This window comes from Phoca vitulina, unplaced genomic scaffold (genome assembly GCF_004348235.1).
Source record: "Phoca vitulina isolate PV1807 unplaced genomic scaffold, GSC_HSeal_1.0 scaffold7, whole genome shotgun sequence".
Classification (NCBI taxonomy): Eukaryota; Metazoa; Chordata; class Mammalia; order Carnivora; family Phocidae; genus Phoca; species Phoca vitulina.
In genome coordinates this window covers 112262-139171 of record NW_022589710.1, presented here as the reverse complement: position 1 = coordinate 139171, position 26910 = coordinate 112262, and the positions used below count along the sequence as shown (strand labels likewise).

Here is a 26910-nt window from a genome sequence, read left to right as displayed (position 1 = left end):
TGGTTGGGAAGGAAGGGAACATAGAAGATGAGACAGAAGACAGGAAGGAGCTGGAGGATCAGACGTTATTAAAGAACAGATTTGGTGGGAGTAACTAAATGAAAGAAATCAAAACAGATAATTGCCATCTGAGAAAGTAGGACTTCAGAGATGGAAAATTCTGGTCATGTAGTGGCATGACTAGCTTATTTGACATCTGGATCAAATAATGTTTACGACTCTTCTCCACTTACACAAAAATGTTTCATAATTATCATGGTATATTTAGGAGAAGGCTTATTTTCTTGATGCATTCTTTAGTTTTAATGTAAATAATTAACAATTTAATAAAGAAGATATTTCAATTTTTAAAATATTACTCAAATTTAATAAATTATTTATTTGTGACTTAAATTCACACTTAAAAAATTACCCCTTATAGTGTTCACTCTCTGTTTTATGTTTTAAACACAAATAGAAACTACAAATCGTCTCATGAATAACAAAACCGAGTAACTCAATACTATGTTTCTCTCTGCAGCCATTGTACTATTATTGTTTGTTTCAAATCTGTTTAAATGCAGAACTATGTAACGGCCATAAGGTTTAGAAATATGAACTGCAGGGAAAGCAGGCTTAAACAATTACACAATGTTATGAACTTGTTCTGAAAATTAAATGAATGAACTTTCACTACTGGGAACATGGAGTAGATGTACTTTTCTCTAAATCCTGTATGATTAAAATTCCTGGACATTATGTATAAAACAAAAAAAGGTGAAGAGAAGAAGACTGACCAGCGAGGGACTTTGAGACCTGAGAAAGAGCAACATGGTGAATTTCCTGGGTTTTTCTTTTTGTCTCATTCCAGATTTGGAGCTGAGGAAGCTGACAATCAGGAAACATCCATGGGCTCAGTCAGGAAGCCCCGCAGCACAGCCCTCTCTGGAGCTCACCCACTCTTCTATCTTGAGAGTGTACTTGCAGCTTTAATAAACTTCCCCGCTTGGGGCGCCTGGGTGGCTCAGCCAGTTAAGTGTCTTCCTTCGGCTCAGGTCATGATCCCAAGGTCCTGGGATTGACCCCATGTGGGGCTTCCCACTCACTGGGGAGTCTGCTTCTCCCTCTCCCTCCGCCCCTCCCCCCCGCCCTGCTTATGCTTTCTCTCTCTCAAATAAATAGATAATTAAAAATCTTAAAAAAAAAAAACTTTCCCACTTGTGTTACTCAAGAAAAACAAAACAAACAAAAAACAAAAACAAAAACAAAAAACAAATTAAAAAAAAAAAACCCTCAAAGCAGATCTTATCCTTGAATCAGTCACTGTATATATGGAATTGTGCTAATTATCAAGACTTGAGCCACCAACCCTCCACCGACACCAGTAACTGTATCTGGATCCAGCTGTCATCATTGTTGCACATTAGAATCAGGTACAACTGGGAAAAAAAAAGAGAGAGAGAGAGAAACACAATGCTTCAGTGTTTGGGAACCACGCAAGGAGGCCTGATTTAATTGCCTGAGATGGACCCAGGTATCAATGCTCTTTTAAGCCCCAAGGTTGTTCCAATGGGCTCACAAGGTTGAGAATCCTGGTCAAGAGGGACTCAGTCCACTGATCAGCCTGGACTCCATCACTAGAGCCAACAACAGAACGTCACCTAAACCATGTATACTGAAAGTGGAAGAGGAGCTGTGCCTCAAAGCAAATATGAGATATGATTACTAAAAAAAGGAGGATGAATCCTACCTGGCAAAACAGATGTCTTCTACTATATAGGCCACACATCTTATCTTCACACTTGCTGCCAATCATTCTGTTGCAAACCTTGCCAAATTCTCAACACCCTAAAGGGAACGTCATGGTTCTTCCAGGTGAAAAGGTCTAAATATTATAGAGAATATTACTTTTAAAAGACCCTTCAAAAAAGCCTGCTTTCTCTAGTCAAAGGACCAGAAAAGGGTCTTGTTTAGCAAGACAGAAAATGTTTAGACAATTACCACTGTATTCCAGAGAAACACCACAGAAAAAACTGTGACCCCATGCACACCAACACAATCAAATACCAAGTGGGGAGCCCAGACTTTTGCTTTGCAAACATAAAGAGGCACCTTTAGTACCTCAACTGATGAAGTGTCAGAAAAGAACAAATAGAGAATGAGAACTTTAATTCCTGCCTTCTGGTAATGAGCTTTACTCTGTTCCTTAGGTGTGAGTGGAGACTCTGTGGGAAGCCTGGATATCCACCATCACTGGGAGCAATGAAGTACCTTTCCCTTTCCCCATGGGAGTGGTCTAGTGGAGGCCTAGAAAGACCTAGGCCAGGACTTTCACCATTGCCCAGTACGGTGTCACCTCCACAATGTCAGTGGAGACTGGAGACCATGTGGGGAGCTGGATGTTCAACTCTTACCCAGCAGTAATGAGGTGCGCTGTCTTCCTTGGGTGTCAAGAAGGCTGAATGGTGAACCTAAATTTCTACTTCCACCTGGAGATAATGAGGTAGCAACTCCTCTTCCCCTGACAGATTGTCAGAAAAATCCATCTAAAACAAAAGGTTTCTTTCTTTTATTAATGTATTGTATCACATTGATTGATTTGCAGATGTTGAACCAACTTGTAGCCCAGGGATAAATCCCACTTGGTTGTGGTGAAGAATTCTTTTAATGGACTGTTGGATCCTATTGGCTAGTATTTTGGTGAGAATTTTTGCATCCATGTTCCTCAAGGGTATTGGTCTGTAATTCTCCTTTTTGATGGGGTCTTTGTCTGGTTTCGGGATCAAGGTAATGGTGGCCTCATAAGATGAGTTTGGAAGTTTTCCTTCCATTTCTGTTTTTTGGAATAGTTTCAGAAGAATAGGTATTAATTCTTCTTTAAATGTTTGGTAGAATTCCCCTGGGAAGCCGTCTGGCCCTGGGCTCTTGTTTGTTGGGAGATTTTTGATGACTGCTTCAATTTCCTTAGTGGTTATAGGTCTGTTCAGGTTTTCTATTTCTTCCTGGTTCAGTTTTGGTAGTTGATACATCTCTAGGAATGCATCCATTTCTTCCAGATTATCTAATTTGCTAGCATATAGTTGCTCATAATATGTTCTTATAATTGTTTGTATTTCTTTGGTGTTGATTGTGATCTCTCCTCTTCATTCATGATTTTATTTATTTGGGTCATTTCTCTTTTCTTTTTGATAAGTCTGGGGTTTATCAATCTTGTTAATTCTTTCAAAGAACCAGCTCCTAGTTTCATTGATCTGTTCTACTGTTCTTTTGGTTTCTATTTCATTGATTTCTGCTCTGATCTTTATTATTTCTCTTCTCCTGCTGGGTTTAGGCTTTATTTGCTGTTCTTTCTCCAGCTCCTTTAGGTGTATTTGAGACCTCTCTTGTTTCTTGAGAAAGGCTTATATTGCTATATACTTTCCTCTTAGGACCGCCTTTGCTGCATCCCAAAGATTTTGAACAGTTGTGTTTTCATTTTTGTTTGTTTCCATGAATTTTTTTTAATTCTTCTTTAATTTTCTGGTTGACCCATTCATTCTTAAGTAGGATGCTCTTTAGCCTCCATGTATTTGAGTTCTTTCTGACTTTCCTCTTGTGATTGAGTTCTAGTTTTAAAGCACTGTGGTCCAAAAATATGCAGGGAATGATCCCAATCTTTTGGTACTGGTTGAGACCTGATCTGTGACCTAGGATGTGATCTATTCTGGAGAATGTTCCACGGGGACTAGAGAAGAATATGTATTCTGTTGCTTTGGGATGGAATGTTCTGAATATACCTGTGAAGTCCATTTGGTCCAATGAAAAAAGAGTCTCTTCAACAAATGGTGTTGGGAAAATTGGACAGCCACATGCAGAAGAATGAAACTGGACCATTTCCTTATACCACACACAAAAATAGACTCAAAATGGTTGAAAGACCTAAATGTGAGACAGGAGTCCATCAAAATCCTAGATGAGAACACAGGCAGCAACCTCTTTGACCTCAGCCGCAGCAACTTCTTCCTAGAAACATCACCAAAGGCAAGGGAAGCAAGGGCAAAAATGAACTATTGGGACTTCATCAAGATAAAAAACTTTTGTACAACAAAAGAAACAGTCAACAAAACCAAAAGACAACTGACAGAATGGGAGAAGATATTTGCAAATGACATATCAGATAAAGGACTAGTATCCAAAATCTATAAAGAACTTATCAAACTCAACACCCAAAGAACAAATAATCCAATCAAGAAATGGGCAGAAGACATGAACAGACATTTTTCCAAAGAAGACATCCAAATGGCCAACAGACACATGAAAAAGTGCTCAACATCGCTCGGCATCAGGGAAATCCAAATCAAAACCTCAATGAGATACCACCTCACACTAGTCAGAATAGCTAAAATTAACAAGTCAGGAAACAACAGATGTTGGCGGGGATGTGGAGAAAGGGGAACCCTCCTACACTGTTGGTGGGAATGCAAGCTAGTGCAGCCACTCTGGAAAACAGTATGGAGGTTCCTCAAAAAGTTGAAAATAGAGCTACCCTACGACCCAGCAATTGCACTACTGGGTATTTACCCCAAAGATACAAATGTAGGGATCCGAAGGGGTACGTGCACCCAGATGTTTATAGCAGCAATGTCCACAATAGCCAAATGGAAAGAGCCAAGATGTCCATCAAAAGATGAATGGATAAAGATGACGTGGTATATATATATATATATATATATACAATGGAATATTATGCAGCCATCAAAAGGAATGAGATCTTGCCATTTGCAACGACGTGGATGAAACTGGAGGGTATTATGCTGAGCAAAATAAGTCAATCAGAGAAAGACATATATCATATGATCCCACTGCTATGAGGAATTCTTTTTTTTTTTTTTAAAGATTTTATTTATTTATTCATGAGAGACAGAGAGAGAGAGAGGCAGAGGGAGAAGCAGGCTCCCAAGGAGCAGGGAACCCCATGCGGGACTCGATCCCAGGACCCTGGGATCATGACCTGAGCCGAAGGCAGACGCTTAACGACTGAGCCACCCAGGCGTCCCTGCTATGAGGAATTCTTAATCTCAGGAACAAACTGAGGGTTGCTGGAGTGGTGGGGGGTGGGAGGGATGGGGTGGCCGGGTGATAGACATTGGGGAGAGTATGGGCTATGGCGAGCGCTGTGAATTGTGTAAGACTGTTGAATCACAGACCTGTACCTCTGAAACAAATAATACATTATATGTAAAAAAAAAAAAAAGTAAAAGATAGCAGGAAGGGAAAAATGAAGGGGGCAGGAATCGGAGGGGGAGATGAACCATGAGAGACTATGGACTCTGAGAAACAAACTGAGGGTTCTAGAGGGGAGGGGAGTGGGGGGGATGGGTTAGCCTAGTGTTGGGTATTAAAGAGGGCACGTACTGAATGGAGCACTGGGTGTTATACACAAACAATGAATCATGGAACACTACATCAAAAACTAATGATGTTATGTATGGTCATTAACATAACATTAAAAAAAAAAAGGTTTCAATAAGCTCCACAGTCTCTCAACATAACACTCAAAATATCCTGGCTGCAAGTAAACATCACTCATCATAGAAGGAACAAGGAAAATTTCAACCTGAATGAGAAATGCAACCAACACCAACACCTTGCTGATGCAGATGTTAGAATTATCTGACAAGGGTTTTAAAACAGCCATCATAAAAAGTGCTTCAACAAGCAACTATAAACATGTTCAAAATAAATTTTAAAAAAGAAAAGACTGAGCAAAGAAATATAAGGAGGAACTAAATGGAAGTTTTAGAACTGAAAATAAAAAAACAAAAAAACTCAGCGATGAGTACAGCAGAGAGGAGAGAATCAATGAACAAGAAGATAAAACCATAGAAACTGCCCATTTGAACAACAGAGAAAAACAGACTGAAAAAAGTGATCAGAGCCTCAGAGACCTGTAAGACTACGCCGAAAGGCCCAATATCTGAATTATTAGAATCCCAGGAGGAGAGAAAAGAGAGTAGGGCTGAAAAAGTCTCAAGGAAGTAATGGTCGAAAACTTACAAATTTATTAGGAGACACAAAGCTACAGATTCAAGAAGCTAAAGCACAGTAATCAGAAAACAACAAAGAAATTCATGCTCAAACACATCACAGTAAAATCTGACAACAAACAAAGAAAGAAACCAAGAAAGAAAGGAATTTTGAAGGCAGCTAGAAAAATGACACCTTACCCAAGGGAAAAACAATTCCAAGGACAGTGTACTTCTCAACAGAAACCAAGGAAGCCAGAAGGAAGTAACCCAATATTTTTCAATTGCTGAAAGAGAAGAGCTGTCAATACAGAAGAGAAAAAAAATGATAAAGGAGGGAATCTTGGAACACCAGGAAGAAAGAATGAACACAGTAAACAAAAATATGGATAAATTCATTAGGCTTTCCTTTTCCTCTTGAGTTTCCTAAATCACGTTTAATGGATTAAGCAAAAATTATAACACTGTCTAATGATGTTCTAAGTATATATAGAAGAAATATTAAATAAAATTATATTATGAATAATGGAGGATAAATGGGTGTAAAAAGGAGACAGTGTTTTTAGACTTCATTCAAATTGGTGAAATGACATCACTAGTAGACTCTGTTAGTACTTAGAGCAACCATTAAAAAAAGCTATACAGGAAGATACATCTAAAACACTGTAGATAAATTAAAATTGAATTCTAGAAAATGCCAAATAACTCACAGAAATTCAAAGGGAAGAACATAGGAAAACAAAAACCAATGAGAATAAGAAAATAAATAAATAAAATGCAGATTAAGCCACAAAATATCAATGTAATTAAAATCAAATTATATAAATACATCAGTTAAGATACAGAGACTGCTCTGCATATTCCAACGAAAAGACAGTTAAAATAAAAAGTGGATTAAAAAAACATAACCCAATTATAACTGTCTACAGGAAATTCATTTTAAATGACACAGGTATGTTGAAAGTAAAAGGATGGAAAAAGATATATCATGTGATCATTAATCAAAGGAGAGGAGTAATGGTTTTATTAATAGATAAGTAGATAGACTTCTGAACAAAGAAAATTACCAGGAACAGAGAGGAACCTTCCATACTGATAAAAAAGATAAACTGCCAAGAAGACATAGCAATCCTAAATGTGTATGCACCCACCAACAGAGCTAAAAAATAAGTGGAACAAAAACTGACTGGACTAAAGGGAGAAATAGACAAATCTAGAATTACTGTTGGAGACTTTAATACCCCTCTCTCCACAAAAAAGAACAACTAGCCATAAAATCAGCAAGAATATAGAAGAACTCAACAACACCACAAACCAGCAGGCTCTAATAACCGGCTCTACCCTTCAACACCCTACCCAATAATAGCAGAACACACACTGGTTTCAAGTGTCCATGAAATACATACCAAGAAAGACCATATCTTGAGCCATAAAGCAAACTTCAGCAAGTGTAATGTAAAAGAATTAAAATCATCAAGCTTGTGTTCTCTGACCACAATAGAATAAAACCATAAATAAGTAACAGAAAGATAACAGGAAAATCTCCAAATGCTTAACAACTAAACAACACACTTCTCAATCTAAGGGTCACAAAGAATGTCTCAAAGGAAATCAATGTATATTGAACTGAATGGAAATGAAAATATAACATATCCAAATTTGTGGGACTTAGCCAAAGTAGTGCTGAGAAGGAAATTTATAGCACTAAACACAAATATTAGAAGAGAATAAAAGTCTCAAGTCAATCATCTAAGGGCTCACCTCAAAAACCCAGAAAAAGAGGAGAACAATCAACCCAAAACAAGTGTAAGGAAGGAAATAATAAAGGCGGAAATCAATGAAATGGAAAATGGAAAAGCAGTAGAGAAAATTAATAAAACAAAGAGCTGGTTCTTTAAAAAGATCAGTAAAACTGACAAACTTCTAGCAAAACAAGGGAAAAATGGAGAAGATGTAACCAGCTAACTAGAAGTAGGGCATCCTACAATTTTGGGTAGTGGTGAATATCCATCTTTCTCCAGCTGGTCCTAAGTCGGATGGACCTCCAAAAGAGTATGCTAAATGAAAGAAGCCATACCCAAAAGGCAGCATGATTCCATTTATATGAAATGAACAGAATAGGTAAACCCATAGAGACAGAAAGCAGGCTACCAGAGGCTGGGGGGAGGGGAGAATGGTGAGTAACGCTTAATGGGTATGTGGTTTCCTTTCCGGGTGATGACAAAGTTTTGAAACTAGGTAGAGGTGGTGGTTACACAACACTGTGAATGTACTAGATGCCACTTAATGGTTCATTTTAAAAGAGTGAATTGTATGGCATGTGAATTGATCTCAGTAAAGCTATTATTTAAATTGAAGTTGATAAAAAACTGAAGGCCAAATTTAACTTCAGATACATATGTGTATGTACTTATATATGGATGTGTGTGTACACATACATATATGTGTGTGTATATATGTATAGATCCATATATAGATGAGGTTTTGCATACTTAATTGCTTCTCTCTGGGGAGAGAATCAATTTAGAAAACCCTTGGATGGAGAAAGGTTCCTCAGCTTCAAGACAGAACACGTGATCGGAGCCCCAGCTGCAGAGTTTGGGTATTGGTAACAGGAGCCCGTCGCGTGCTGTGCCCCACCACACAGAGGTAGGCGGCTGAGTCACTGGGCTCAGAAGCTGCAATGTATAAAGCGCTCTGTCTTGCCGATGTATCCAACGAGACTTTAATTCTTCCACTTGTTAGTTCTCTCTGATTTGACTGAATTAACACCAGGAATGTGAGCCCTTTCCTGGGGTCCTGCCTAAACCACTGAAGGGAATAAAGAGCGCCATCCGTGTAATTGCAGTTGAGAACCACACTGTCCCGTTCGCAGATATTCAGAGCTTCAGGAACCTGCTTCACCTCCTGTTTACTGCTCACCCCTGTCCAGAAAGAGAACACAGACCGAGGGACTGGTTAGTGGTTAACTCTTCTTTGGAAATTACTTTTGATTTTGCTTTTTCAATCTACGCGAAACATCACACCGGTACTACTCCTTATCTTTCTTTTTCTTCCCCGAGGAGAAATGCCCTGGGGTCTGTCTGTTCTTTGCCCATTTCCAAATCCCTTTAACTCACAGTCTAGTTGTAACCAAAGGATGAGCAAGCCCAGGGATTTGTCCATTCTTTCTGCCACTTAGAGTCACTAAGAACTTGTTCTTGTCTCTGGAATATTGACAAGGGCTCACAAGATAAAGAATCTGCTTTGCTACCTCCTATGTTCAAATATCTAGGGGAAACAGCGTCAGCCCAGCCAATCAGAGAAAGGTCACACGCTCACACCCACACACGCACGCACTCACCCCCCACCCCCCACCAAACACACACACATACTGATCTGCACAGAGTAGGAGGTAGAAATGGAAACACTGCCATCTGAGGACCCACCCCAGCATTGCCAGGGAAATGCTTCTCTCTCCTCCTCCTCCTGAATGACAACAAAGTTTTAAATACCAAATGTGTAGACTGCAAAATATCCATGCATAGAGAAAAATGCAGAGTACAAATGCTTATATCAGAAAAGAAATCAAAATTTTTACTATCCAGTTGCAGTTGCTTTCTTTAGGTTCCTAGAACTGCTCCCTCCTCTTGCCACTTCAGCCCTAAAGTGCTGGCTTCCCTCAGCTCACACCTTCTTGGAAAGTCCCTTTATATCATTTCTCACCCATCAGGTAAGAGGTAAGAGAACAGACACTCAGCTGAGTCACTGCAGCCCCTCACTTGGCGGCTGTCACGCTGGGGAATTCCAAGCCTCTAGTCAGCTGTGAGATGGTAGCTTCTTGGCTGGCACATCTCCCCGGTTTAGTGATGTCCCTGGAGCCAAGGTAAAAACATGACAAACTCTTAACCCAGGGGTTCTCTCAAGAGCATTTATGAATTTTAAACTCTAAGAGGATGAGTCTGAAAGAGGAAAATAAGAACCTTAAGGACAACATCCACCCAGAATCCTTTTCTTACTGCTTTTTCACAACCCAAGAGAAAGAATATATCTTATCAGTAACTGATGGTCTGGGGAGCTCAGAGGATTTTTCTTTAGTTCAGGAAAACCACCAAGTAATATACATGAGAGGACCAAGAAAGCCCATCTAAATGACAAGAACGAGCAAAAGAGACTCAGTTGCGGAAAGCGAAGTGTTCAAAGTGACTGGGAAGGTGAAGGTCAGAGCCTGATCTAGAAGCCAAGTTTTCTGAGTCTCTGGTCTCCTAAAATGCCTTCAGGGATCATGTATCTCTAGGAGGGCATTTAGAGACTTCATGTGTCGGTATAAAGAAAACAAGAGACCTGGAATGGCACCCCCTTTTATATTCCACAAACCCTGCTCAAAACCCGCCTTCCCCATTCTCTGTGTGTGTGTTTCATGGTCACACACAGCTGACCTACAGAGGAGTCCAGAAAGGAGGGAGGAGAGGAAAGCTCTGTAAGAAGGAGAGAGTGAGGGGCACCTGGGTGGCTCAGTCGGTTAGGCGGCTGCCTTCGGCTCAGGTCATGATCCCGGGGTCCTGGGATCGAGCCCCACGTCAGGCTCCCTGCTCAGCAGAGAGCCTGCTTCTCCCTCTCCCTCTGTCTGCCGCTCTGCCTACTTACGTGCTCTCTCTCTATCTCTGTTAAATAAATAAATAAATAAATAAATAAATAAATAAATAAATAAATCTTTTAAAAAAAAAAAGGAGAATGACCTTGAAAACTTTTTCCTGTTATCTTCCCAAATTTAAGAGAACTGGAATAGATTGAGTAAAATAATTTCCTTCCCACCCCCACAAAATTCTACTTTTCTCTATCACTACAAAAAATTGACAAAAATAGATTATTTATGCTTTAAAACCTTCCATCTTACACTTCCCGTCTTCTTCTGTCATCCTATTTTAAGTGGAAAGAAAACCTTTCCTAATGGATTGGGACAAGGCCAGGAATCACTGAATGCTGTGCACAGACCGTTCTGCTTACAATGAAGAGAATAAAATAAATCATTTGTCACAGTTCTGCATAACCTCAACATTGAATGCTAGCCAAACACTCTCTCCCCCTACTGATCAGGGATGCTGTTGACAATAGAGCATCCATCCCCCTCTTGTGACTAAACACAGGAAGGCCTTCTTTCCCACCCCGGGTGAGTCCACCAACCTGCTTTAGTAAAGTTGCTTTATAGACATGGGGGAGAATTGCTGAGATGTGTTTATGATGTTGAAGAAAGGACTTCAATTTTGGTCATTTGTGGTTTCAGAATGATCGCCATGTGGGACAGGACAATTTTTGCAATATTAAGAGTTTTCGCTTTTTTTTTTTCATTGTTAAAAAAACCACATGATCTTTCTTTCTTTCAGGCAGCGGGGTAATTGTCAGCTCATCACTTCAAGGACAGGACATACAACTGGAAAAAGAAAATACAGATGCCTTTCTTGCCATTTTATTTCAAAAGTTTCAACCCTATAGGCAAATGAAAGGATCTGAAATCAACTGTAGACTTAGGGGATGATACGATGATATAATGCAAGTTTACTTACCAAGACAAAATCAACATTTTCTAGGTGAAGCAAACATTTTCTCAGGGGAGAGGAAAGAGTATCAAAGACAAGCAAAGAGGCTTAAAGTATTAATGGGTGCTTTGGATGGTTGCTGGACCTTATTCTCTTAGGCATCCTGGAAAGAAAACGGCAAAACCTCTGGGCCATTTTCAGTTATAAATCTCATTGCAGCCCTGTTTATATCTTCCATTGATTGCCATCTCTCCTTTGCTCTCTGAACTTGAGTCTTGACTCCTGGCTACAGTGAGGTCAGCTTGGCTGCTCTGTTCACTTCCATCTCCTTTTTTCTAGATGGCCTCCGAGGGGCGGGCATCCCTATGAGAGAACAACAGGGGACCGGAGGGGCCTCCTCAAATCTGGGTTCTTCCCTCCCCAATGGCCCCCTCCCAGAGGGTCCCCACTCAGGGGCGTTCTCCTCAGCTTCTCGCTCTCTCTTTTCTTCTGCCTAGAGCACTGGAAGGACAGTGCAGGTCCTGCTGCCTTCAGAGGCGCCACTTGCCCAGGAGAACACTTGCTCTTCTTCACCATGCCTAACAGAGAAACCCAGGCAGCCCTGTTGCCACCCCTCCCCACGCCACCATTTTTCCCCAATTTCCTTATCTTCTGTTAAGCAGGTGTAAAAATAGATCACAATCAGAAGCAGATATCCAAAAACAGAATGCCATGCAATTTTCCTTTTATTCAGGTGACTCTTGATTTCAGCTCAGGTCATGATCTCAGGCCGTGAGTTGGGCCCTGTGCTCAGTGCAGATTCTGCTGGAGATTCTCTCTCTCCCTCTCCCTCTGCCGCCCCACTCAAATAAATAAATAAATCTTAAAAAAAAAAATAAAGAATGAGTAGACTTTTATACACGTTGGAGAGTGAAATAAGTTGTTTTGGCTTTTTTTTCTGGTTAAGTCTATAACCAAAAGGCTTGTCTATCTCTTACTCCTCTCTGCTTCTTTTCAAACCATGGATACATTTCTTTTTGTTGTTGAAAAAAGATTACTACCTTTTTATCATTAAAAAGGAAATTTTCTAACTAAAATAGGATATGGCTTAACCAGAAATACTGCATTCAGGCATGCCAAGGTGGGATTCGAGGGTTCCTCAGCACCTCTCATCTACGTTAACCCCCAATGCTTGCAGGTCTGCATCACCCATCCTCCTGAAAGACAGCAGCCTCCCAGGCAGTGGTTTTCAAAGTAAGATCTCCCAGTCACTTGAGCCCAAATCATCAATAACTCACGAAAAAAGCGGCCCCTGATCTCATGCCAGACCTACTCACTCAGAATCTATTGATCAGAATTGGAGCTGCACTTTTGAAATAAATCTTCATGTGATTCTTAAACGTCCAGAACATCTGAGAAGTACTGTCCAGCTTGTTAGCTCAGGAATTCTTATTTTTTAATCTCATGTTATGGTGCTTGCAACATTTTACTTTCAGAAATTCCTTCATCTTTCAACCCACTTATGCCTCAGTTTCCTTATCTGAGGATGTGTTAGTATTACTTCACAGTTTTTGGATTATGAAATGAGTAAGTAGAGTGCTGGGCAATGCACTTGGCATGTGCTAAGGGTTCAATAAATGATAATAAAGGCAATAATGGTCACAATGGGAATGGCAAAATGAGGGCAGGTCAAAACAAGAATCCCAGGGTTATTTTCTGATCTCTTGACCTGAATACGTTGGTCAAACTGTAAAGCTATAAACCCAATGGGCTAAAACTGAACAAAACCAGGTGATGTGGATAAAAGAATACTTCTGTCTCTCTCCCTAGGTCAGGAAGCTTCCACTTCTGCTTCCCTTATTTCTAGGCCTTCCCCCACCCCCTTCCCACAAGGGAGGGATGGGACAGCTGATTCTGTTGTTCAGAGCCCATTTATGAGGAGGAGATTAGTCGTTGGTCTAACTTAAAAGGCAGGCCTCCAGACTCCACTCATTCTGTTTATATCCTTTGCATTTTTCAATCTTTGTCGACCTGTAATGATAAGCAGATCTCAGTATTCCCAGGAAGCTAGCCCTGCCATAAAGTCTGGCAAATAAGGCAAGGGAAATAAATAATAAAGACTGTAAACAAAGAAATAAAACTTTCTTCATTTGCAGGTAGCATGCTTATGGAGGTAGAAAATCCAAACAAATTCCCAAGTGATTAGAATTAACTACTAAATTTAGCAAGTTCAGTGAATATAAGGTCAATATATAAAAACCAGTTGTATTTCTATACACTAGCAACAACTGGAAAATAACATTTTAAAAATTGCATGGGATTTCTATACTGACATAGGAAGTGCAAGATCACTACATTAAAAATTGAAACCATTGCTTAGAGAAATGGAAGGTGACCTAAATAAATTGATAGTCTATATTTATGACATGAAACTCAAAATGGCTAAGATACCGATTCTCCCCAAAATGATCTCATAGATTTAATGAAAAACCAATAAAAATTGCAACAGAAATTTTGTGGAAATTGAAAAGGATTTAGAATTTAGGAATCGGTTCTAAAGTTTGTGTGGAATTGCAAAGGGACCTAGAGTAGATAAAATAATATGGAGAAGAACAAAGATGAAGGAAAAACACAGTGAGTTTCAAATCTTACTATAAAACACACAAAGGGGACTGTCCAGGATACCAGGACAGAAGGAACAGTAATCTGTGCCATCTAGCTGTGTCACAAGACTTTGTTCTCCATAGACCACTTGGAAAGAGGCTCTGAATGCTATGTAAGTACTTCTTTGAGGAGGAGAAACAGCAGAGATGCCCTTACTCCAGAGTGCACCTGCAGGGTTTTGGTACATGCTGGGGCTGCCTGGGAGCACTGTGTCTCCACAGCGCAGAGGTAAGTGGCTGAGTCTTCAGGTTTAGAGGCTTCGATGTGCAGAGAACTTCCCTCCTTTAATAGTGTGGCTTTTAGTCTTTCTCTCTGCTTCTTATCACCAACTGAGTACAGGAGGAAGAGGACTTCCGGGCCTTGCCCGGGATGCTGCCCTATACCACGGTAGCCCTTCAAAGTCGCTGACCGTGTAACTGCAACTGAGGCTGACACTGTCTCCCTCCTGAAGTCTCAGGGTCTGAGGACTCTGCTCCACATGGTCTTCTCCACTCAACCCTGTTGAGGAAAACAAAATCAGAAATGATACAAAGCCTTTGGTACAGCAGTTCTGAAAAATTTCCACAAGAGAAAACCCCGGGGTGAGCTGACACAGAACCCCTATCTCTTCTCCCCGGCTTTGGATAAATGTGTCCTTGGTGGTTCTCCTCTCTTAACCTCCAACTTACAGCCAAGCTGAAGCCACAAAACTATGAACGCACATTCCAGCATGTTCTCCATCCTGACGTCTGAGTCTTGGTACAATTTGTAAGGATTCCAGATCTTCTCTGAGGCGCTGTCTCTGGGTCTTGGCTCTTGTTCTCTGACGCAGGAGAGAGCCTTTCTGTTAGTGTCTCAGTCAATCAAAAGTAAATTTCATGCTTTTGATGTTTAAAGAATTCAAGGAAGGAGAGGAATAGAACCACTGCCATCTCCTGGTCAAGGACACAATCTCACAGCACCCACTTCATGCAGCCTACAAAGAAAAGATTGATGGATGGACATTTTGCTTTTGGTGAGCATAGTATCCATGAGGTTCAAAGTCATAGTCGGAAAAGCCTTCTCTGGGGCACCTGGGTGGCTCAGTCGGTTAAGCGTCTGCCTTCAGCTCAGGTCATGATCCCAGGGTCTTGGGATCGAGCCCCGCATTGGGCTCTCTGCTCAGCGGGAAGCCTGCTTCTCTCTCTCCCACTCCCCATGCTTGTATCCCCTCTCTCTCTGTCTCTCTCTCTGTCAAATAAATAAAATATTAAAAAAAAAAAAGCCTTCTCTTACTTATACTTTTGTTTCATTGTTCCTTGAATGGCCTTTAAACTCCTACCAGAGGTTATAAAAGAGTTGGACCCAAGTATAGGTGTAATGGATTGTGTTTCTCTGTATAGTATATAAGAATCTCAGCAGGTGACATCTTAAAAGGACTAGAGCTCAAAAAGAGGGAAATCAAATAGGGTGTGGCTATGTCTGGAAACCTCATTGATTGGAAATAGGGAATACAAGAAATCCATTTCTTCAAATAATTTTATGCCTGGCTACAGGGACCAAGTGTGACCAAAATTCAGGGTCACAAACTTGACAGTTATAGGAGGGAGGGAAGAACACAACAGAAGGGAAAAAAGACCTCTCCATTTCTAGACCTCAAAGGAATCAGAAAGTCACTGTGTGTGTGTTGGGGGAGGGTAACTATTACCCATGCAAATCACAAATACTTTACATAAATAAATGACATACAGTAAAAGTAAGTGTTCTTGGGGTGCCTGGGTGGCTCAGTAGGTTGGGCATCCGCCTTCAGCTCAAGTCATGATCCCAGGGTCCTGCGATTGAACCCAGTGTTGGACTCCCTGCTCAGCGGAGAGCCTGCTTTTCCCTGATTTTCTAAATACTAGAGAAAGAATAGTACATACTGTCTAGAATTGCTGTATCATTTGAAATATGTATTGACATAGATAGATTACATATATATATAGTTATATACAATTAGAATAATGGCTAGGCCATAGCAAATATACTTGATTAATATTAGCTATTATCGGTGCAATATTTTTGGAGAGTTAATCTACTTACTGATTTTAAAAAGCTCTTTATATAGTAAAATTACATTTTCCCTGTTTTTTAATCTTTTTATTCCATTTTGGTATTTGATTTTGGCTTTTTGATGATGTTTTTGCCATGTAGCAATGTTTGCTTTGATGTGCTCTTATTTATTGTTTATTTTGCCTGAAATTTGAAATCTGAGGCATGCTTAGAAAGTCTTGATTCACACCAAGATTGTTTTTAAAAAATTCTGAAATTTCCTATTATGTTTAAAATTTAGTATCTTCAGTCTACCACATGGAATTACTTTGACCTAAGAGTAAGTTTAGGGGCCAATTTTTTTCAGGTGGCTAGACAACTGCCCCAACATTATCCACTGCTCCATTGTTTTCTCCCTGATAAGCATTACCTGTGTGGTATAGTAATTTCCTATTTGTAATTTGTTTCTATTTTTGTCTCCTCTTTTCTCATCCATAGTTTCTCTGGTTCTACATTTGCTAGTATTATTTTTAATTATTCCAGCTTTATAATATTATTTGATGTATGACAGAGTTTTGGGTCCACCCAATCCCCGTTATTCTTCTGTTGCAAACTTGATTCTGATTTTCTGCATATTTCATCTTCACTTGAGTTTTAGAAGCAGCATGTCTGGTTTTAAATAAATATGTAAAAATTTCAAAGTAATCATGTTCTAGACAGTGTTCACATTACTACAAAAAAATAAGAGCTATTGAATTTAGAGGGTAACTAATAATATTTCAATACTAATACTAATATTGAAATACTAATCAATACTAATATTGAGATTAGGCTAGGATATCTATGGCAAAACTAGTATTGCCTAATTGTTTGATTCTATGACACTCCATTGGATTTTGTCATTGAAGATGCATTATCTTGTTAAGTTAACCACCATTTGTATAGTTCTCTTCAGACTTGTCCAAATAGCATGCTTTGCACCCCAGAAGAAAAAATCAACTCTCAAATGCATTGCTTTGATGTCACTCCATCTGTCCTCTCACTCAGTAACCAGAAAATATGAGCTACACAGAATTTGTAGTACTAACAGTACAATGTTCTTTTTTTTTTTTTGCTTTTTCTTTGAGAGTTGGATAATTTCTTAGTGATCTAAAAATCATTGCACTAACTTGTATACAATTTACCATTTACTGATATAATTTATTCTAGCTACACTTAGCAAACTCTGACTCTTACAAATCATATATAAAAGGCAGTTTTTCTCTGTCACTGAATATGTGTGCCTCAGAAAGAAAGTGAAAAGATAACTGCAAGATTAGTGCATGAGCTCTGTGCAGGATTGGAACTACAAGAACTGGGGAGCTGAATATGTGATGTGTAACAGAGCCAAAGGAGATGATTCACAGTTGTTCAGTTTGATTTTTTTTTTAATTTTGTTTTTCTAGTAATTCATTTTTTTTATTATGTTATGTTAGCCACCATACAGTACATCATTAGTTTTTGATATAGTGGTCCTAGATTCATTATTTGTGTATATCACCCAGTGCTCCATGTTTGGTGGGAATTTTGTTAAATTTTTAAAAATATTTTAAATTTTGGGGGACACCTGGGTGGTTCAGTTGGCTAAGTGTCCAACTCTTGGTTTCAGCTCAGGTCATGATCTCAGGGTCATGGGATGGAGCCCCGCATCGGGCTCTGCACTCAACAGGGAGTCTGCTTGAGAGTCTCTCTCTCCCTCTGCCCTTCCCCCCACTTGCGTGAGAGTGTGGTCTCTAAATAAATAAATAAATAAATAAATAAATAAAATCTTTAAAAAATATTTGAAATTTTAAATGATTATAGATTCTTGGAAGCTTCAAAAAACATACAGGGAGGTCACATGTACTCTTCACCCAGTCTGGTCCAGTGATATCTAAACCAAGAAATTAACATTGGTACAATCCACAGAGCTTATTTAGATTTCCACAGTGTTGCATGCACTCATTTGAGGGTGTGTGTGTGTGTGTGTATAGTTCTATGCAATTTTATATATTTACAGATACATGAATTCATGTGTATTATATGTATAGATCCTCTGCCACAATCAAGATGCACAACGATTTCCTACCCCAAGGCTTCCTTATGCTACCCCCTTTGTAGCATGACATCATTAAGCTCTGACAATCACTAATCTGTTCTTCATCCCTACCATTTTATTTCAATAATGCTCTATAAATAGATTTGTATAGTCATAACTTTTTGAGTTTTTTTTCACCCCACATAAGTAATAAAAGCATGAGATCTATTCAAGTTATTGTTTATTTCCAACGGGTTGGTTCCTTTTTATTTCTGAGTAGTATTCTATGGTATGGATGTGCCAGTTTGCTTAATCAGTCACCCATCGAAGGACATTTGGGTTTTTCCAAATTTTGGTTGTTATGAATAAAGCGCTGTGAATATCCATGTACAGGTTTTTGTGTGAATATAAGCTTTCATTTCTCTAAGATAAGTGCCCAAGTGTGCAATCGCTGGATTATACAGTAAGGCAGATTTAGTTTTTATGAAACTACCAAACTATTTTCCAGAGGGCCTTACCATTTTACATCCCCACTAGCAATTTATAAATGATCCAGTTTCCCCACATGTTTGCCAGTATTTGGTGTTATCACTATTTTTTTTAGTTTAGCCACTGTGGTATGTAATGATATTTCATTGTGGTTATAATTTGCATTTGTCTGGTGGATAATCATGTTGAACATCTTTTCATGTGCTTATTTGCAATCTGTACATTCTCTTTGGTGAAATATCTATTCAACCCTTTTCCCCTTTTTCTATTTTTCTTTTTACCGTTGAGATATAAGGGTTCATTATATATTCTAGATATAAGCCCTGTGCCAGATACATGGTGTGTAAATGTTTACTCCCAGTCTGTGGTTTATCTTTTCATATTCTTTACAGGGTCTTTGGCAGAGGAAAAGTTTTTAATTTTGATGTAGTTCAGTATGTGTGTGTGTGTGTCTGTGTGATACTTTTAGTGTCAAATCTAGCCCCAGGTCTTAAAGATTTTCTCCTATGTTTTCTTCTAAAAGTTTCATATTTTACATTTTGCATTTAAGTCCATGATCCATTTTGAGTTAACTTTTATAATTTTTTAAAGATTCTTTTAAAAAGAGGAATGTGTCCTTATCTTTGTCTTAAGCTTTACCTATTCACTTTGATCATGTAACTAGCTCAAAGCAGCATAACCAAAATGTACGTTGAAGACTTCTCACAGAGAAGTGACCCTGCAAATTTATTTTTTTATACTTACCATGATTTCTCTACCTAAGAGGTAAATTTAAAAATATGATTCCCAAACCAATCCCTTCTCAACTCATTGGCCTCTGAAATGTTTTCTAGTATAAGTTTGCTAAGTGGTTACACCTATGTTATGACAAAGGATAACTGTAATATTTCCTAACATTCACATTCTTTTAAATTTTAAAATTCTCTGAGAAAAATGCCCATCTATCCTCTTTAAAGCCAAACTTTAAGCTGAACTAAAAGTGAGATTCTCCTTCCTGTGTTTAACTTCTTTCCTGGTAATTGGACACATGTTCCTTGAAGAAAAGAATATTCTCTACAAATTGTCCCAAGAATGAAAAACCCTCCTCTTTATTATTACTTTTAGCTAAAACTCCATGCTTTTATCATCTTTTTCCACAGACACATTTCCAAGGCCAAATAGCTCAGTTCCTCCAGGATGTAGTGATGCTTTTTTCTACCATCCCAGGGACAGGGGTGATTTTGCTCTCATGAGAGGATTTTTAAAAGACCAATATTACAACTGAGGATAATAGTTTCTTAAAAGTTTTCTTAAGGGCTAAGAATCCAGGAGCTTTAAAGTATTCTTGATTGAAATAATTCAGCCCTTGGAACTGGAATCAGGAAATTAGAAGAACAGGCTCATTTTCCTTAAGTCTTAGGTTAGGACTTCCAATGGTAGGAATGTCTACCCAAAAGCTAAGTAAATCAACTAGGTCATTAGACTTGAGAGAAAAAATATACAGTGAAGCAGAGCATGCCATGGCGATGGTAAAGACAATTGGCAATAGATCGTTTGACCCGATCCAATTATACACAAGGGCAGTATCTAGTGTATGGAGAACACCTATTGTATAAAGGTCATTTCATTTGTGTTCCAGAAATTAGGATGAAATGGAAAAGTATGGGGACACAGAGAGAACTGAGTTAACTGTGATTTTCTTTCAGCCTGGACCACTCACCCCCTGCCATCACCACCCATAGTATTACAGGACTCATATCTCCAGCCACAGTAAAGATTTGAGAGTCAAATCCCTTGGAGATCAAACCAGAGAAGCAATAAATCAGAGGGATGTCATCACTAGCCTAAACCAAGAGGAATCAGCATACATATATGAGAGACATCCAGATATCCTTTCTACATCCTCACTCAGGTGATGAAGATGCCTCCATCTAGCCAACAAGATAGAGACCATCTAAATTGCAAACCTGGAAATAGTGTCATATGAGAAAAATCTGTAGAAACAGAAAGGAAATTTACGGCACATGCAAACAGAAGGAGTTTTCTCATCGTCATAGAAATGTGCAAATACAAGAAATAATTAATCCATACTTATGTAATGGCATCCAAATGATAGAAGCTCAGTATCTGTTGATGTTGTCAATTTATTCTTCTTCAACCGATAAATATTTAATATGCAACCACTATGTGCCAAGTACTGTGTAACGTGTAATACATACAGGTTTCCTTACTCTATGGAGCTCACAGTTATAGGTATAAGAGGAATTTTTAAAAATCTATACATAGGGGCACCTGGGTGGCTCAGTCGTTAAGCGTCTGCCTTCGGCTCAGGTCATGATCCCAGGGTCCTGGATCGAGCCCCGCATCAGGCTCCCTGCTCCGTGGGAAGCCTGCTTCTCCCTCTCCCACTCCCCCTGCTTGTGTTCTCTCTCTCGCTGTGTCTCTCTCTGTCAAATAAATAAATAAAATCTTTAAAAAAAAAAATAATAAAAAAATAAAAAATAAAATAAAAAAAAATCTATACATAAATATAGATATAGACATACGTCTATATTAATTACAATGTTTCTTTTTGTCTTGGTCTTTGGAGAAAGCTCACAATACATGAGAACACGTTTAGAGAGACCACAACACAGGCTTGAAGATGCTTGCAAAACATATACAAAACCCAACTGTTAAACTTTCCTTAGCCTATTATCCAGACATATGAGATATATGAGAAAACTGAGAATTCCCTAAGGGGTTGGAGAGAATAGGAGTGAATCTGTGGTGTTGTGCTATTTCCAATCTTCCTCCAGCCACATTAGGGGAGAATCAAGAGATTGCTCAGAAAGCCTGAAATGAATGTCATGGAGTTTGGAGGACTTAGAGGGTCACGCTAGGTTGCAACAACAGTGTCTCTCACTTTACTATGTTTATGTCCAGGGTCCTGACTATTCTGTTATTTTTACCTGTGTATATACATGACATCCAGTGACATACTTTTTTTAACTGAGTGTAAAGTAAGAGAAAGTAGATGGTGAGGCCTGGTACAGAGAAATACATATGTGAGTCATAGAGGCATGAATAAAATGTCATATATATAGAGAGAGAATAACATAAGGAGAGGAGGTGGCTCAGGGCTAACCCTTGAGGACTTCCAACAGCTAGTGATTGGAAGGGAGATGAGAGTGTGCACAGGAGTCAAAGTGGTTCATCAGAGAAAAGGAAGAGAAAGTTTTAAGAGTAAGTGGTCACAAGAGTAAGTGGTCACAACTCATGTGTCAAAAGTTTCTGAGAGGCCAGCTATGATGAGTACTGAAAATTTCTGTTGATCTACAACACAGAGGTCATTCGTACTCTTTCTGATGGCTTAACTAGTGGAGGAATTAAAGCCAGATGTATCTAGACCCTTTAATCCAGAAAGTCCAACATATATGCCAAAAGCAGTATGTAATTATGTTCACCAAAGAACACTATAAAAATATTCATACAACACTGTTGGTAATAGCCAAGGACTAGAAAAATCCAAATAACCATTTAGTCGGAGATGGCTAACCCGTAGTGTACTAACACAGCAATGCAAAGAAACGAAACTGTACACAACATGGCTGAATCTCAGAAACAGAATATTAAGAGAAGCATCCAGATAGGATAGAAAAAATACAAACTTTAGTCTTTTATTTACATACAGTGCAAAACCGGGCAAAACGAATCTATCTATGGGATTGTGGTTTCCCTGGAAGAGCATGTAGTGACCAGAAGAGGACATAAGGAGGGGGGCGCTCTGCAGAGCAAAAGTGCATCCATATGACGGAGCAGCAGACTCAGCTTCAGGCTGTGGAAAACACTAAATCCTCCAAATGAAGCTTCCTAGAGTCCTTTTTACAACACCAGGACAGATTTGGGCACCGTATGACCACCTTTGGCACTACAGATCGAAACAGGGAAGCCATTTAGATTTGGGGTCTTCCATTTTAATGTAATCATCACCACCAAGTTTTTAAAAAAATCTTTTGCTAAATGATCTACTGCAAGGTAAAGAATTGAAGATAAAGATGCTTTTGTTGAATGACACTGTTCGATATGTTCTCTGAGCCAGAGAAATCGCATTTTCCTTCGAGTGAAGCATTCGCCTCAGAACCCCCACCACCCCAGGCGCAGCCCCTGCTTCTTCCTTCCGCTCTGCCACTCTCGCAGGTGTTCAGAGGTGGGGGCTGCCTCCTGTGGAGATCTGAGGTTTTTGTGGGGCTCCCACTGGTGCTGCATCACTGTGGTGTCTCTCAGAGCACAGAAGTACACTGCTGAGTCCACAGGTTGTAATGCTGTGATGGTGAGGCTGATGGAACGGTCTGATTTCTGGAAGTTCAGAGAATACCGACCCTCTGTTGCATTCTGCTCGCTGTATGACTCCTGATGAATAAGGAAAATCATTTCCCCACTTGGTGGTTGTTTGTACCAGAATAAATAATAACTAGAACCACTAACTTCGTATACACAATCCAAGGTCACAGCCTCATTCTCCAGCATAGAAATGGCAGGCTGGGCTTGAGTTACCTTCTGTGTCATGCTGGATCCTGCAAAAAGAAAAAAGAGATAATTAGGCTGTTTCTTCTGGTAGTATCCCTAGGGTTTTAAGGAACTCATGTAGGACTGAGAGTTCTGATTCTCCTGCCCATTATTCCCTCTGCTAAACCCCACCAGACAGTAATAACCCCCCCGTCTCTACTCCCGGACTCAGGACTCAGAGGAGCTTGAGTCTGTGTCTATGGCCATCCTTCCTAGCCTTACCAAGGCAGATGGAGGCTATGACTACTCTCAGCAGGCTGGGGAGCAGCATGTTGGAAGTGCTTCCTCTGAGTGAAATGTGCTGTGCTCTGTCTCAGATTCAGGTCTAAATGCCTGCCCTGCGCCTCACAGGGCGCACACACCATTACTGAGCTGTAAGAAGCTTCTGTGCCACAACAGGAAATGTAGTTTGATATCCGTGGGCTTGTGTCATGCTGGGGCTTGTTTACATGGTGGGAGAGTCTAACTTGTTTATTTAGTCTTTTTGTAATTTAATTCGCAACCATTATATCTGGACATGTGTATGAGTGAAATGGAATTGTAGAACATTAATATTCAACCATTTGCCATCTTCAACCAGTGCATCCACGAGGGACTGGTAAGTTTCAAAAGAAATACAATTTCTTGTGATTATGGTGACTTCTGAGGACAAATAGTCAACCATCTTTTTGTACAGTGTATGCTTTTTTTTTTTTGTCTCCAGCCAAAATCTGCAATAAAATATACTCACAGATTTTTCTTCCAGACAAGAAGATAAAACTATTCACTCTCAATTGTCATAACTTTTCTTCCTATACTCCAAGGCATTGGTTTCTAAGGAAATTTCCACTGGATAAAGTTCCTTGTCTGTTTAATGCTACAACAGTAAGTTTCCTGATTGACAAAAATTGTGCAGCATCACGTGTCTAAGAGCAGTCAATAGTAAGTGTGTTAGAAAAATCTTGCTTTCGAATATTGCACCCTCCAGTCGAAATAAGGTCAAATTCACCAGACCATGAATTCTTATTTTCTTATATCAAAAATGTAGCCATTCAAAAATTGCAAATATCTCTTCAGCTCTCTGCTGCAGCTCAGAGGATTTCACTGGAAACAGTAGCTCATTAGCTTTGTATTTTCACAGCATGGAAGTTGGTGACTGATTTGCTTGGCATCAGTGTGCTGATTTATGACTGTGATTCAGTCAACTGCAGCTTTTAATCACCTGTTTATTTTCTCTTCCCTAAGTGAATGTATCAATTTAGTGACATCTAACATCCATGTTATATTATGAGAAAATAGAATTTTTTAGGAGTCCAGGATGGTCCAACTATCAGAAAATGGTTGTCTCTAGGAGGAGGGGTTTGACTGGAAGGAGGCATAAGGGGACTTCTGAGGTGAAGGAAATGTTTTATATATTGTTTTTTTCCTTAGATATATATAACTATCAAGATACACTGGACTGATCTATGTATTTCATTGTAGAAAAAAATTATACCTCTATAAAAAATAGTGAGCCACAGTAAAATAAAATGTGTACAGAGAAAATTAATTTGTCCAGCTTTCTGTAAGTGTTGCAGAAATTTATTTACATTTTTTAGTTGTTACAGAACAGTTGTGGTCTGTCTGCTGTGATTACAGTACACTCCCAACCCTTCCGACAACCGCCTGAGACTAGGAAGCAACGAAGAGTAGCGGGACGTTAAAGTGCCGAGAGGCTAAATATATACAAATGAGATGATTATACAAAATACAGTTCTCAGAATAAATATCTCCACAGCTACACATAATTATAGGAATAAATCTCACAAAGGTAAGATTGTATAAAAGAAGCCAGCTACGAGACTACATGCTAAATGATTCTGTTTACATAGAATACAAAAGCAGAGGGCGCCTGGGTGGCTCAGTCGTTAAGTGTCTGCCTTCAGCTCAGGTCATGATCCCGGGGTCCTGGGATCGAGCCCCGCATCGGGCTCCCTGCTCCGCGGGAAGCCTGCTTCTCCCTCTCCCACTCCCCCTGCTTGTGTTCTCTCTCTCGCTGTATCTCTCTCTGTCAAATAAATAAATAAAATCTTTAAAAAAAAAAAAGAATACAAAAGCAGAGAAAACTATTCTGTGCAGTCAATGTCAGGATAGTGGTTCCCGAGGGTGGTAGAGACAGGGGGCAGGTAGAGACAGGGGGCCTGACACATAGATAATGCCCTGTGTTCCCATACTGGTGCTGGTTACCTGGGTGTTTCCAGTAAGTGACAATTCATCCAGCTCTGTAATTATTCAGGTGCACATTTCTCCATGTATGGGTTATTTTATTTATTTTGGTTATTTTTTATTGAAGTATAACTTATTTACAAAACAATGCACAGTCCCTATACGTGCATTTCAATGTGTATGAGTATTTTACATACCCATGTAATCACCACCCAAACAAAATCGAGAACATTTACTTCACCCTAGAAAGTCCCCTTGTGACCCTCTCTAGTCAAAGTCATTTTTTCTGTTCTTGAATTTCATATAAATGGAATCATATGTGGTTTGGGAGGAAGGGTCTGGCTTCTGTCAGTTACTGTAGATTTTAGAGATCCATCCTATTGTTGTGTGTATCAGTCAGTGGTTCATTCTTTTCTATTGTAGAGTAGGATTCCTTACATACCATTAATTGTTACCTGTTCTCCTGTTGATGGACGTTTGGGTCATTTCCAGTTTGTGGCAAATATGAATAAGCCCACAACAAACATTTTTGTATGGGTCATTTGTTGGTCTGTGTTTTCCCTTCTCTTCAGTAAATATCTATTTCTGGACTTGTTGGGCCATAGCTGTTCCCCAAAGTGGTGGTACCAATTTCCCTTCTACTAGCAGTGCGTGGAAGGTCCAGTTGCTCCATGTATCTGCCAGTATTTGAGGTTGTCGCGTGGTTTATTTTTAGATCTTCTAGTGGGAGTAAATAGCATCTGCATGTGAATTGAATTAGAATCTCCATAATGATTAATAACATGAAACACATTTTATGTACTTATTAGTCATCCTATTTATGTATTTTATTATTGTGTTATCTTTTTATTGTTGATTTGTGAGAGTTCTTTATATATTCTGGAAATAAGTCTTTTCCAAATAATTCTTTCTGGAATTCTTCTGTCTAGACTTTAGATGGTTTATTGATTTTCTTACTATTGTTGTTTGATGAGTAGAAATTTTAAATTTTGGTCACGTCCTACTTCTCAAACTTTCTGTTATGGTTAGTATATTTTGTACCATGCCAAGAAATCTCTGCCTGCTCCGAGGTCTCAAAGATATTCTCTGCTGTTTTGTGCTATTTTTAAGAGTAGCATTTGAGATTAAAATAAGCATCTTAATTTATCCTAGCCTGCTTTTAAATAATATTATTTCCCTTTATGAAGAAAATGTGTTCTTGTTGCACCTGAATATGCTATAAGACCACAACACATTGTTTTTATGTTGCTTTAAAGAAACAGCTCTTTTTTTGAGAGAGAGAGAGAGAGCTGGGGATAGGGAGAGGTGGAAGGAAAGGGAGAGAGAGAATCTTAAGCAGGGTACATGCCCAGCGTGGAGCCCCACATGGGGCTTGATCTCACAACCCTGAGATCATGACCTGAACCAAAATCAAGAGTCAAATGCTTAACCGACTGACTTACTGAAGCACCCCAGAAATAGTAGCTTTTTAAAGTAAGTGAAGTTATTAAAATTACCAACAAAACTTTAAAAAATTTACTTA

General features: G+C 39.2%; 1 gene segment (V, D, J or C); it reads right to left on the bottom strand.

The window, feature by feature from the left end:
• Nucleotides 1-26910, bottom strand: part of LOC116632792 — a 423629-nt gene that overhangs the window by 388145 nt on the left and 8574 nt on the right. Inside the window, 1 exon segment of the C gene segment in view lies at nt 12817-12823. Within this exon segment, the coding sequence occupies nt 12817-12823 (7 nt within the window).